This window comes from Myotis davidii, unplaced genomic scaffold, assembly GCF_000327345.1.
Source record: "Myotis davidii unplaced genomic scaffold, ASM32734v1 scaffold528, whole genome shotgun sequence".
NCBI classification, from domain to species: Eukaryota; Metazoa; Chordata; class Mammalia; order Chiroptera; family Vespertilionidae; genus Myotis; species Myotis davidii.
The window spans coordinates 191,109-204,623 of NW_006299388.1; the positions used below are offsets into that span (position 1 = coordinate 191,109).

At 37.3% G+C, this 13,515-nt stretch overlaps 1 protein-coding gene and 1 pseudogene across 2 annotated transcripts in view; one reads left to right on the plus strand and one right to left on the minus strand.

Annotated features, from left to right (window-relative positions):
* The window catches only part of TBC1D8B (TBC1 domain family member 8B), a 65,950-nt gene that overhangs the window by 35,423 nt on the left and 17,012 nt on the right, over window positions 1-13,515 (minus strand). For both annotated transcript variants that reach the window (XM_006774836.2, XM_015571203.1), the window contains exons 3-7: window positions 9,429-9,547; window positions 8,706-8,931; window positions 7,602-7,842; window positions 5,543-5,750; window positions 1,759-1,926 (exon numbers count right to left, since the gene is read on the minus strand). In XM_006774836.2, the coding sequence (XP_006774899.1) occupies window positions 1,759-1,926; window positions 5,543-5,750; window positions 7,602-7,842; window positions 8,706-8,931; window positions 9,429-9,547 (962 nt within the window). The remainder of the gene's footprint in view (window positions 1-1,758; window positions 1,927-5,542; window positions 5,751-7,601; window positions 7,843-8,705; window positions 8,932-9,428; window positions 9,548-13,515) is intronic.
* Window positions 2,454-3,223, plus strand: LOC102767546 (annotated as a pseudogene).

Consider the following 13,515-nt stretch of genomic DNA (forward strand, 5'->3'; position numbering starts at 1 on the left):
TTGATAGACCTAGAAGATATTATGTTACATGAAAAATGTCAGACAGAAAAATAGAAAAATACCATGATTTCACTTATATGTGAAATCTAAAGAAAGAGAAAACAAAATTGAAAAAGATGAAGAGATTACGAAGTACAAATTGATAGTTACAAAATAATTATGGGGATATAAAATACAGCATAGAGAATATAGTCAATAATATTGTAATAACTATGTATGGTGCCAGGTGAAAAGATCAAGAAGTACAAATTGGGCCCAGCCAGTGTTGCTCAGTGGTTGAGCATCACCTATGAACCGGGAAGTCACGGTTCGATTCCTGGTCAGGGCACATGACTAGGGTTGTGGGCTTATCCCCAATGGAGGGTGTGCAGGAGGCAACCAGTCTATGATTCTTTCTCATCATTGATGTTTCTATCTGTTTCTCTATCTCTCTCTTCCACTTTCTCTAAAAATCAATTTTAAAAATTTAAAAAATGTAGTTAGTGTAGCTTCCAACTAATCCACTGCCATTTTGGATCTCTCTTTATTTTTAATTTACATACACACACACATACACACAATGGAATATTACTTGGCCATAAAAATGAATGAAATCTTACAATTTGCAACAGCATCGATGGACCTAGAGGGTATTATGATAAGTGAAATAAGTCCTTCAGGGAAAGAAAAATACCACATGATTTCACTTATATGTGAAATCTAAAGAAAGAGAAAACAAAATTGAAAAAGATGAAGAGATTACGAAGTACAAATTGATAGTTACAAAATAATTATGGGGATATAAAATACAGCATAGAGAATATAGTCAATAATATTGTAATAACTATGTATGGTGCCAGGTGAAAAGATCAAGAAGTACAAATTGGGCCCAGCCAGTGCTGCTCAGTGGTTGAGCATCACCTATGAACCGGGAAGTCACGGTTCGATTCCTGGTCAGGGCACATGACTAGGGTTGTGGGCTTATCCCCAATGGAGGGTGGGCAGGAGGCAACCAGTCTATGATTCTTTCTCATCATTGATGTTTCTATCTCTCTCTCCCTCTCCCTTTCTCTCTGAAATCAATAAAAAGGTATTTTAAAAAATAAGTCTAAATTGGTAGTTACAAAATAATCATAGGGCCCTAGCTGATGCTCAGTGGTTAGAACATCACAGGTTCGATTTCAGTCAAGGGCATATACCTCGGTTACAAGCTTGATCCCTAGCATTGGTCGGGTAATTGTGGGAGGCAACCAATTGATGTGTCTCTCATATCGATGTTTCTCTCTCTCTCTGTCTCTCCCCATCCCTTCCAAATTTTTTTTTGCCTTAGGCGGGAGTTCAGTGGTTAGAGCACCGCCTGCAGACTGAAGGGTCACGGGTTTGATTCTTGTCAAGGGCACATGCCTTGGTTGTGGGCTAGATCCAGGTCCCGGTTGCAACCAATAGTGTCTCTCTCACATCCATGTTTCTCTCTCTGTCTCTCCCCCTCCCTTCCACTCTCTCTAAAAATCAATAGGAAAAAAATATCCTCATGTGAGGATTAACAAATATTAAATAAAATGAAAAATAAATTGTTTATGAGTTCCTAAAACGGATACATTCCTAATTCTCAATTCTGCTTTATAATGGGTCTTAGAGAATATAATTTCTTTTGTATTAGTCTTTTAAAAATTAAATATAAGAATGAATAGGAAAGTCACTATGAATTACATTTGAAATAATGGACCACACAAAACACATAACATTTTTTTCAAAATTATTTGATTGCTATATAATTACCTCTGTGCTAATATCGTGATATTGATTTGAAGTTGTCCCACACTTGAGCCTGAGTTTTGCCACCAGTTGTTCAAAGTCTATAACTTCACTGAAGCGAAAAGCTGTTTTTCCTTTGATGCTAATGATGACAGATTTGCTGGAATCATGTGTCTTATCTATAGCTAAGACCTGGGGATTAAAAACATATTATAAATGAATCACATTCTCCCTTGATGCTTACACTTCCAGGCAAAATGTGTTTAGCTAACTCCTTTGTGGCTAAAGTTTAGGTTCCTGGTATGACTTACTAAATAATAAACTTTGAAAAACCACAATGAGATCTCACCTCACACCTACCTAAATAGCTATTATCAAAAATTCAACAAACAAGCATTGGAGAGGATGTGGAGAAAAAAGAATCCTTGTGCACTGTTGGTGAAATTGAAAATTTGTGCTGCCACTATGGAAAACAGTATGCATGTTCCTCAAAAAATTAAAAACACAACTACCATTCCACCATCTTGTTATTTATCCCAAGAAATCCAAAAAAAATATATGCATCCCCTATTCAATGTGACATTATTTACAATGGCCACGATATGAAAACAACTTAAGTGTCCATCAATAGACGACTGGATACAGAAGTCATGGTACTTATATACAATGGAATATTAGTCAGCCATAAAGAAGAATAAAATCTTACCATTTGTGACAGCATGATGTACTTAGCAGGTATTAGGTTAAGTGAAATAAGTCAGATAGAAAAAGACAAATACCATATGATTTCACTTATATGTGGAATCTAAAAAATAAAATCAGTGAACAAACAAAAAAGAAAAACTCATAGATACAGGCCTCCTTGGTCTTCTCCTGGACCAGCTCCAGGGTGATTCGCAGGGGGGACAAGCTGAACAGCGGTGGGGTGGGCACCCCAGGGGAGAGGAGGATGTGAGGCCGAGGCAGGGGAAGTGACAAGCTGCCCTTCATTGTCAGCCAGGGACGAGTATGTGATCATACTCGTCCTGCTGGCCACGATCCCTCATCCACAGAGATATCAGCCACCAGTGTCTGTGGCCTGTGGGCCACTTACCACCGGGTCCTTGATAAAGTGGAGCTCATGTTGCCTGAGAAATTGAGGCCACTGTACAACTATCTGGCAGGTCCAAGAACAGTTTTTTTCTGGGCTCCAATTATGAATTGGGGGTGGTGTGTGCTGGATTGGCTGACATGGCTTGACCTGCAGAAAATCTCAGTACAGCTCAGTCTGCTGTTTTGATGGTTACAGGGCTTATTTGGTCAAGATACTTGTAATTATTCCAAAAAACCGGAGTTTGCTGTTAATTTCTTTGTTGGGGCAGCAGGAGCCTCTCAGCTCTTTCGTATTTGGAGATATAATCAAGAACTAAAAACTAACGCAAACAAATAAAAGAGTTCCTGATCATCACAACAACTTAGATGTAGCCATAACCACTGGGACCTAGTTTGTTTTATTATTTGGTTATTGGTAAGGTGTTGCTCCCTGTGCTAATGTTTAGAACACATTTTTAAAAAAATCTAACTTAACTAGGAGAGAGTACTTAATTCAGCAGAAAAATAAAGCAAATTAAAAAAAAGAAAGAAGCTCATGGATACAGAGAACAAATTAATGGTTATCTGATGAGAAGAGGTTTGGGGAGCTGGTGAAGCGATTAAGAAGTACAAATTGGCAGTTACAAAATAATCATGGGGATGTAAAGTATAGCATAAGGAATATAGTCATTAATCCTACATAATAAAAGCCCAGGACCAAAATGGCAGAATGACCAGAACGATCAGAGACCAGAATGACCATGGACCAGGGGTGGGCAAACTTTTTGACTCGAGGGCCACAATGGGTTCTTAAACTGTACCGGAGGGCCGGAACAAAAGCATGGATGGAGTGTTTGTGTGAACTAATATAAATGCAAAGTAAACACCATTACATAAAAGGGTACGGTCTTTTTTTTTTTTTTTAGTTTTATTCATTTCAAACGGGCCGGGTCCGGCCCGCGGGCCGTAGTTTGCCCACGGCTGCCATGGACCATGGTGCCTCACCCTGGTCGGCAGCCCCCAGCAAGCGGTTAGGGCAATCAGGCAGATGGACGAGCAGTTAGGGGTGATCAGGGAGGCACGCAGAGTGGTTAGGGGCAATCACAGAGGAAGGCAAAGTGGTTAGGGGTTATCAGGCAGGCAGAGGTGTTAGGGGTGATCGGACAGGCAGGTGAGCAATTAGGAGTGATCAAGGAGGCAGCAGAGTGGTTAGGGGCTATCAGGCAGGCAGAGAGGTGAGTGGTTAGGAGCCAGTGGTCCTGGATTGTGAGAAGGATGTCCAACTGCCAGTTTAGGCCCGATCCTAGGGATCCCGGATTGGAGAGGGTGCAGGTTGGGCTGAGGGTACCCCCCCCCACACTTAGGGACGATCAGGCAGGCAGACGTGTAGTTAGAGGCCAGTGGTCCCGGATTTTGAGAAGGATGTCCGACTGCCAGTCAGACATCCCTCGAGGGGGTCCCAGATTTTGAGAGGGTGCAGGCCAGGCTGAGGGACACCCCCTCCCATGCACAAATTCTGTGCACAGGCCTGTACTGTAGTCTATATATAAAAGGCTAATATGCTAATTGTCCGACCGTCTGACTGGTTGCTATGACACGCACTGACCACCAGGGGGAAGATGCTTAATGCAGGAGCTGCTGAGCAGCAATGACTTGGCAGCGGTGGTTCTCAGGTCACACACCTCAAAACCAGAGAAGAGGGAGCCTGATTCCTCGCAGGGCCATGCAAATCCACCTTTGGCTGTGGGTTATGTTATTGCTGGGGCACTGTCAGCCCTGAATCTGGTTTACTGCACACTTGCATTTGCATTCCACACTCTGTACTACAGCAACTTTGCAGAGTGCCCTCTTGCACTCCAGGACCCCTCAGCGGATGTTGGAGAACTGGTTTCAGCCAGATCCCCACAGGCCAGGCCGAGGGACCCCACCTGCCAAAGGGACTCCACTCACTCTGCAGATGCCAGGTAGGGACCACAGGAGGTTGGCTCCAGGATGTGTCTGGCCCATCTCGCCCAGTCCTGCCCCACCAGCCACTTTCTAATTAATTTCCTTTCAATGTGCATGAATCCGTGCACCGGATCACTAGTATTGTAATAACTATGTATGTTGTCAGGGAGTACTAGACTTATTGGGGGGTGTAAATATCTAACCACCATGCTGTACACCTAAAGCTAATATAAAATTGAATGTCAATTATAATTGAAAAAAATTTAAAAAGGAAATAATAAAATTTCTTATTATCCTAAAAAAAAGAAATAGACTTTATGTACTAGTTGTACCACTGATATAGGTGCAAGTTATTTAACTTCTCAAGGGAAAGTCTTAACTAACATGTAGTCTTTAAAAATGACAACACAATTTAGTGGTAAAATGCTGACTATTTTTGACTTACACAAAAGCTATCAATTCTATCTTTTTTGACTGTGCATATCAAATATCTAAGTTTTGGTGTTCATGTCATATATGTCTGTCTAATCATGTTCCATTTTGAGTCATCCTAAACCCTTACCTTGTTTCCAAATTTTTATGTAACTTTTTTCATTTTCAACAAGAGCTGTAAGACTCTTAGTACTCTTATCCTAAAGAATAATGCTGGACTTAAAAATTATTATCTAAAAATTACTTAAATAAAGTGGCATAAGGAGTTTTTAATAATTTTTAGAATTAAAGGAAATTTTCCTCTTTGAATGTTAATATCTTCAAACTAAAAACTGGTACGCAACCAAATTTACATTACCTCTCGAAATGGAATGATTACACTGCATAGATTGCCATCCTGGCTAGCAAAGCAGATATAGTTCTCTGAGATGCACATTTTGCCATGAGCATTGAAGTGGCTGAATGGCACCCATAAAAAACATTCATGTACTTCTTTCAAAGTCTCTTCTTTGGGCAGCCTAAAAAAAGCATTAAACTGCTCACTGTGGGCTCGATCTTCTAGACCTCTGTAGGAAAAAAAAAGGGGGGACTTGAGTAATGACTTCTAAAGGGTACATATGTTTATACTGATTAATCCAAATGCAATGTAAAGCAGAAAGTTTAAACACTACATGCTATATTCTTCAACAAATTATGAAATGGAAGAAACTACTGATTCCTAACAGATTCATTTTGTTTGTTCTCTTTTCCAATTTTTTAAATTAGTGGATTAGAATGCACAAAAATTAGAGATAATATAGGTCTTCAAACCATCTGCTAAGGAGTGATTTGCTGGAAGGTTGTTATTATTATACTACCATATTGTCATATTATTGATTATGGCTAAAACTAATCTCAGTAGACAGTAATCGTTATAATCTGGTTATCAGAAAATCATAAGTTACCCAGTTCAAACAAAATAAAATAATGAAAATTTATGGCATCCAAATTTAGAGAGAAAGTTAATGCATAAAAAGTAATATTAAAACTAAAATTTTGCATAAAAGATAAATAGTACATAAAAGATAATAATATTTTAAAAAGTCCAAATTAGAAGCAAGATAAAATAATACTGTTTGCACAGTATTAGGCACCATATAGGTGTCAATAAATACAGATTAGTTGTTAACTTATACATACATATATAAATAAAAAAACAATTGCTTAAAATAGAACAATTTTCTAGTGGCACTAAACACTCAAGTTAAGCAGCTATGCCATCTGGGGTAGTAAGTAAATTATGCAAGTTCTAACTCAGAGCCAACAAAATTAAAACTAAATTCATCATTCCAGCATATACTATTTAAATATGAGATACTTCATGTCTTTCAAAATAATTTTGATAAATATGAACGGAAAACCACATTAATTTTAACTCAAATTGTAATTCAATGGGTTATTTCGTTATTATTTAAAAGGATGAGGTTTATTTATATCATTGAAAAGAAGTCCATGATACATTATTTTAAGGAGGGGAAGCAAATTGTAGAATATGTGATAGCAAACTAAAAACATATAGAGGCAAACAGCTTTCAGACATATACTTCTGATGCAGAAACTAATTATTAATATTTATCTAGTACTTTATATTTTACAAAGTGCTTTCACATAATATGTTGCTCATTCCTTATAAGTGCTCTCTGAAAATACAGAAGTCCTGAGTGATGATGACTTGTCCAAGAGTTCCTGTACTCTCCTTTTAAACACTATTTTCTCCACTGACTCCACAAACTTGCCTCTTCATAAAAAAACAATGCCCTTGCCCTAGCCAGTTTGGCTCAGTGGATAGAAGGCCGGCCTGGGGACTGAAGGGTCCTAGGTTGGATTCTGATCAAGGGCACACACCTGGGTTGGGGGCTCAATCCCCTGTGTGGGGTGTGCAGGAGGCAGCCGATCAATGATTCTCTCTCATCATTGATGTTTCTATCTCTCTCTCCTTTTCCCTTTTTTTCTAAAATCAATAAAAAATATTTAAAAACATAAAACAACAAAACAAAAAACAATGCTCTTTATAAATTATTTTAAAATAAATACACTTAATAATTTCAGACCTAAAATTAGACTACTCATACAGAAATTTAGAGTTAGATTAACCTTGCACATATAAATCTCTACATTTCTAAAAGCACTCCATGGCAAATCCTACTGGGATCTCAAGAGATAATTTTCAAACCTAACTTCAATTGCTTCTTAGGGCTAAATTTCATGACGAGAACACTATTTGTGAAATGCATATAAATAAATAATATCAATAATCACCCCCCCCCCCCAAAAGCACATCACATAATACAGAATGGTTAACTTTTAATGCTAATCAATGCTACCATTCTTTGGTCAAACAATATTTTAAAAGTAAGTATTAATTAAGGTTTGAATACCTTTTGGTGATTTGTCGAGGATCATCAAGAATTGGGTCATTATCAAATGTTTCCTTATCAAAAAGTCTCTTTACAGCATAGTTGGCTAGCTGTTCCATAAGAAGGTATGTTTGGTTAATATGCAAAAACATGGAAAAGTAGTGGCTATCCCCTTGAGAACACACATGAATACTCTCTGTCAGTATGACATTTGAAGTCTTTTCAAGTTTTGATACAGCATCCCAGGAGATAATGAGTTTTACTGTAAACAAGAGTTATAAGTAGATCAGATTAAATTTGTAAATGTTGATTAATGTTTATCAATCAGGTCTTTCAAAAGAAAAGTAACATACTTGAAAAATGATATGAACAACTGGAATCTTTGAATCCAACATTAGTTATAATTTTTAAAACATAACCATAAACATAATAATTGGGGAGTCTAAGAATAGATATAAATTATTCTGTTACTTTACATAATTACATAGTGGTACTATGGCTACTATATTTATATTGTATGTTTAAAACAAGGATTAAAGCATAGATTGAGGAAAGTAGGTAGTTTAGAACAATTGAAGAAAAGGAGTTATATGCTAGATCACCATCATTTCATATTCATTCACTTCCCACAATATGAAAGGCATTATGCAAAACATTCTATACATATTTCTTATGGTTCCTACGTTAAATAACCAGCCTTAAAAGAATTCTTTCTCTAGATGAAGTAAACTTGCTTTATTTTTAGAGAGAGGGGGAGGGAGAGAGAAAGAAAGAGGGAGAAGGGGAAAGTGATGGGGAAGAGAGAGAGAAAGAGAGAGAGAGAGAGAGAGAGAGAGAGAGAGATCATTGATCAGTTGCCTCCCACAAACACCCTCACTAGAGATTAAACCCCCACATAGGAATGTGTCCTGACTGGGAATCGAACCAGAAACCTTTCAGTTGCATTGGATAATGCTCCAACCAACTGAGCCACACCGGCCAGGGCTAGATCAACTGAACTTTTAATGTACAGTTGAATTACCCTTAATATCAATCCTAGTACTTTATATACAATCTAATACCACTACAGAGTTGATAAGTCAGTCAGAAAGTTCAAAGTCATGGTAAGCAATAGAAACCACTTACTTTCTGATCCCAACAAAAAAGAATAGAAGCTCAGGAAGTTGGTGCTAAGATAGAGCCAGCCCTGACAAGGAACCCGTCCTTTCCAATAACTGCATGAGTAATACGTCACTAATTTCTCCTGCTCTGGCAAACCAAAACATTTTTCAAATTTCAAGAGAGTTTCTCGAAATTTCTCAGGGTCATCTTCTTTTGCAAAAGAATGTTTTCCCTCTTCAGCAATTAATCCCTAAGGGAGACAAAATATTTTCTGAAAATTAATCATTGCTTATCAACAAAAATTTATTTCATATATTTAAACAGTTCATTGAATACAACTGTGTATATCTACACGGGTACATATATCATATGTATATGTATGCATATTACATACTTAGGACAGAGATGAGATTTTCTTTAATTTTGTCATTAGGTTTTTTCTAATGCCTCACAAAGAACTACCACAAATACAGATGCTAAATATTGTTTTGAGTGAAGTGTTCACTCAAACTCCAAACTCCAGAGATATTAAAATGAAAATATCCCTAAGAGCACTCACAAGGGCACCAAAAACTAACCACTGACTTTGCAATTTTTCTTTAGCACTGATTCTGACATTCATATGTGTGCTTCTGCCAATCCTAAAAGGTGCCAATAAAACATTGACCTTCTATGCAGCTTTTAATACTTCAATAAGAGGGTCAAGATTTTTGTATTTCATCTACAAACTGTACCCAGGCCACTTACTCTTATCTTTCCTTGTACAAAATTAGTAATATCTTCACTTGAGTCAAACACAGATAAAGTCTTCATGATATTTTGTTCCAACCAATCCCAATGCTTCATTATTTCTTCTCTGTTGGCTCCTGATTAATAATGAAAAAGAATAAAAGACACAAGAAAAACTCCACAACAAAACTGCTCAATATTTACAAGCTTAGTTAAAAAAAATAAAATTATATATGCGCTTTTCAGAAATGATATTCATAAAAATAAATGAATTAAATTTATTCTCTACTTCATCTCTACATGTGGGCATGAACACTATAATAAAAGCATAATATGCTAATTAGACCAGACATCCTTCCAGATGAAGCTGGGGCTGCAAGGGAAGCCCAGGTCCCAGGTGCCAGAGGGAAGCCGGTGCCGGCAGCTGGGGGAAGGAAGGCCTACTCTTGCACGAATTTCATGCATCAGGCCTCTAGTTTTCATTATAAATAAAAATAAAATATTTAATGAAAGGGGAGAAAAGTAAATATAATTCATGAGGAAAGATAAAATTCTAAAAACAAGAGCCAGTAACTGGTGCCTACAATAACCAGTATCTTTTAAGAGAATAGCTAGAGTATCAGAATATAAATATACATAACTTAATTCTTGGTCTTCAAATAATAGTACTGTGCCTATAATCTGTGTTGCTGAAAACAGCGTGCACATGACAACCCTAAACACACTGTATGAATATAGATTTCAACTGTGGCAATTCAACTTATTTCAGAAGGTGTGAAGCCTTTGCTCAGAGCCACCCTTAAATTAAAAGGCCTGTCAAAATTTCCTGGAAGAGTTTAGAAACCCTGTAGCAAGATTAAATCCATGGTACCTGCTGAATCAGGGTTAGGTGGCTTTTTGGAGGTTAACTTAAATAAATTAAATCTGGGTTGCTTTGGCCTGGAGAACACTGCAATATCAATCTCTGCATATCTTTAAGATCTTCCAAGCATTGTAGATTATACAAATTTCAATCAAAAGAAATACCTTGACTTCCTAGTATATCTTATAATATATATAGAGTGACACTTAAAAATGTATTGAAACTGCAAAGTTGCCTATTTCCTACAATTCAGTTAGAATCATATTCATGCTGTTAAAGTCACCATACCAAGTGCAATAACTTCCTTTAATGAACCACAAATAAAATTTATGGGAAAATTTTAAGGCCTTTATTTTGGTCCTATAATTATAAGGAAGCTTCATTAGTAGGTAACTACTATATTTCTGCATCAGTGCAATGAAAGGACATTTTTTCTATATAATTTTGACCAACCAAGTTTAGAGTTGAGGTTACAGACATCTCATAATATCAGCAGGTGTAGTGTCTTCTTCATTTAGTTTAAATGACGTTCAATTTAAGAGATCCAGGAGAAAATGCTTGCCTCCTACACTAAGGGAAATTTAGAGGGAGATGTAAAAAACAAGCCACAAATCTTTTCTTTAAAAATTTTTTTATTGATTTCAGAGAGGAAGGGAGAGAAACATCAATGATGAATCATTGATCAGTTGCCTCCTGCACACACCTGCACAGGGATTGAACTCGAACATAGGTATGTGCCCTGACCAAGAATCAAACTGTGACCTCCTGGCTCATAGGTCAACGCTCAATCACTGAGCCATGCCGGCTGCACAAGCCACACATCTTTAAAAATTAATTGTATGCTGTAGCTATATGCTGATGCATATGAACTATCCAAAAGTCACATGAATTTTTTTTTTGAAAAGTGTATCTACTTGGTAACAGAAGTGGAGAAAAGAAAGAGAAAGAGAAAAGACAGTATTTCAGCATACAAAAAGCTAAAAATCTGGGATTCTAATTTAGAGCAACATTATAATAGCATCATAAAAAAGTAACATAGTGTCATGGTGTTTTTTAAGATTTTGAGTTGCTTTATTAGGAGGAATCTAAACCACTCCAGGAGAATTAATATGTAGCATTACCTGAAAGATATCCTTTCATATTTCAAGTACTTCAAGGATATGATGCCTTTTGTGAGAACGTAGGTGTGCAATTAAAAAAGATTCAATTTTTCAGACTTATCCTTTCTTAGGGAATGACTTTGAAGTTTTGGGCTTGATTCTCCTCATCTGAGTTATTACAGATGAAACAGTATTTTATGGGGAAGTTCTTACCTTCCCTACAGTTGGGTGAATCAGGAGGAATAAGTTGAAGAAAGGAGTTATATAGCAGTAGCAATGACCAAAATCTATTCAAAATTAGCACTAATGGAACACATGTTTCAGGTCCCTCAACTGATCAATGTTTTATTTTTATTTTTTACACATATTTTTGTTTATTATATAACATGTCCTATGACATTAATATTTTATATACATTATAAACCATACACAGAAACAAAATAATTAAAGTACAAGATAAAAGTTCTAACATTTTCTTCCTGTATTTTCTTAATCTATTAAGGGTTATAGTTTTATTTTTTAAATATACATATTTTTATTATTGATAGTATAGTATTAGATGTCTTCATTTTCTTCCCCCTTACCCCCCTCCTCCCAGCCCCTACCCATCCCCCAGGTCTTCACCATCCTATCGCCCATGTCCAAGGGCTATGCATATCTATAATAAAAGTGTAATATGCTAATTAGACCAGATGACCTTCCAGACGATCTTCTGGATGAAGCCGGGGCTACGAGGCAAGCCCGGGTCCTGGGTGCTAGAGAGAAGTTGGTGCTGGCAGCCGGGGGAAGGAAGGCCTACTCTTGCATGAATTTCGTACATCAGGCCTCTAGTAAGTATGTAAGTTATTTGGATTATCTCTTCGCATCTCCCACCCCCACACTGAGGTATATCACTCTGTTCCATGCTTGAATGCTCCAGGCCTCATTTTGTTGATCAATTCATTTTGTTCATTAGATTCCACAAATAAGTGAGATCATGTGGTATTTGTCCTTCTCAGATTGGCATATTTCACTTAGCATAATAGTCTTCAGGTCCATCCATGCTGTCCCAAAGGGTAAGAGATCCTCTTTCTTACAGTTGCATAGTATTCCATTGTGTAAATGTCCCACAGCTTTTTTATCCATTCATCTACTGATGGCCACTTGGGCTGTTCCCAAATCTTAGCTATTGTAAATAATGCCTCTATAAATAAAGGGGTGCATATATTCTTTATGATTGGTATTTGAGGATTTTTAGGATATATTCCCAGAATTGGGATCACTGGATCAAACAGAAGTTCCATTTTTAATTTCTGAGGAAACTCCATACTGTTTTCCATAGTGGCTGCACCAATTTGAATTTCCACCAGCAGTGAACTAGTGTTCCCTTTTCTCCACATCCTTGCCAGCACTTGTTGTTTGTTGATTTTTTTTATGATAGTTATTCTGACAGCTGGGAGGTGATACCACATTGTGATTTTAATGTGCATTTCTCTGATTAGGGACTTTGAACATTTTTTCATATGTCTCTTGGCCATTTGTATGTCCTCTTTTGGAGAAATGCCTATTCAGGTCTTCTGCACATTTTTTAATTGGATTGTTTGTCTTCCTTTTATTGAGTTGTATGAGTACTTTATATATTTTGGATTTTAACCTCTTATCAGATGTATTGTTGGCAAATATGTTCTCCCATACAGTAGCTTCCCTTTTCATTTTGATAGTGGTTTCTCTTGATGTGCAGAAAATTTTTATTTTGATGTAGTCCCATTTGTTTATTGTTTCCTTTGTACTTTTGCCCTAGGAAATATTTTGGCAAAAATTCTGCTACGCGAGATGTCTGAGATTTTACTGCCTACGTTTTCTTCTAAGATTTTTATGTTCTCATGCCTTACATTTAAGTCTTTTAGCCATTTTGAGCTTATTATTCTGTACTAGAGGCCTGGTGCATGAAATTCATGCACTGGATGGGGGGGTCTCCACAGCCCAGCCTGTGCCCTTGCAGTCCAGGAGCCCTTGGGAGATGTCTGACTGATGGCTTAGGCCCACTCCCCTGGGAAGCGGGCCTAAGGCAGCATTCAGACATCCTTAGTGCTGCCGCAGAGGCGGGAGAGGCTCCTCCCACCGCCACTGCACCCGCCAGCTGTGAGCCCAGCTTTTGGCTAAG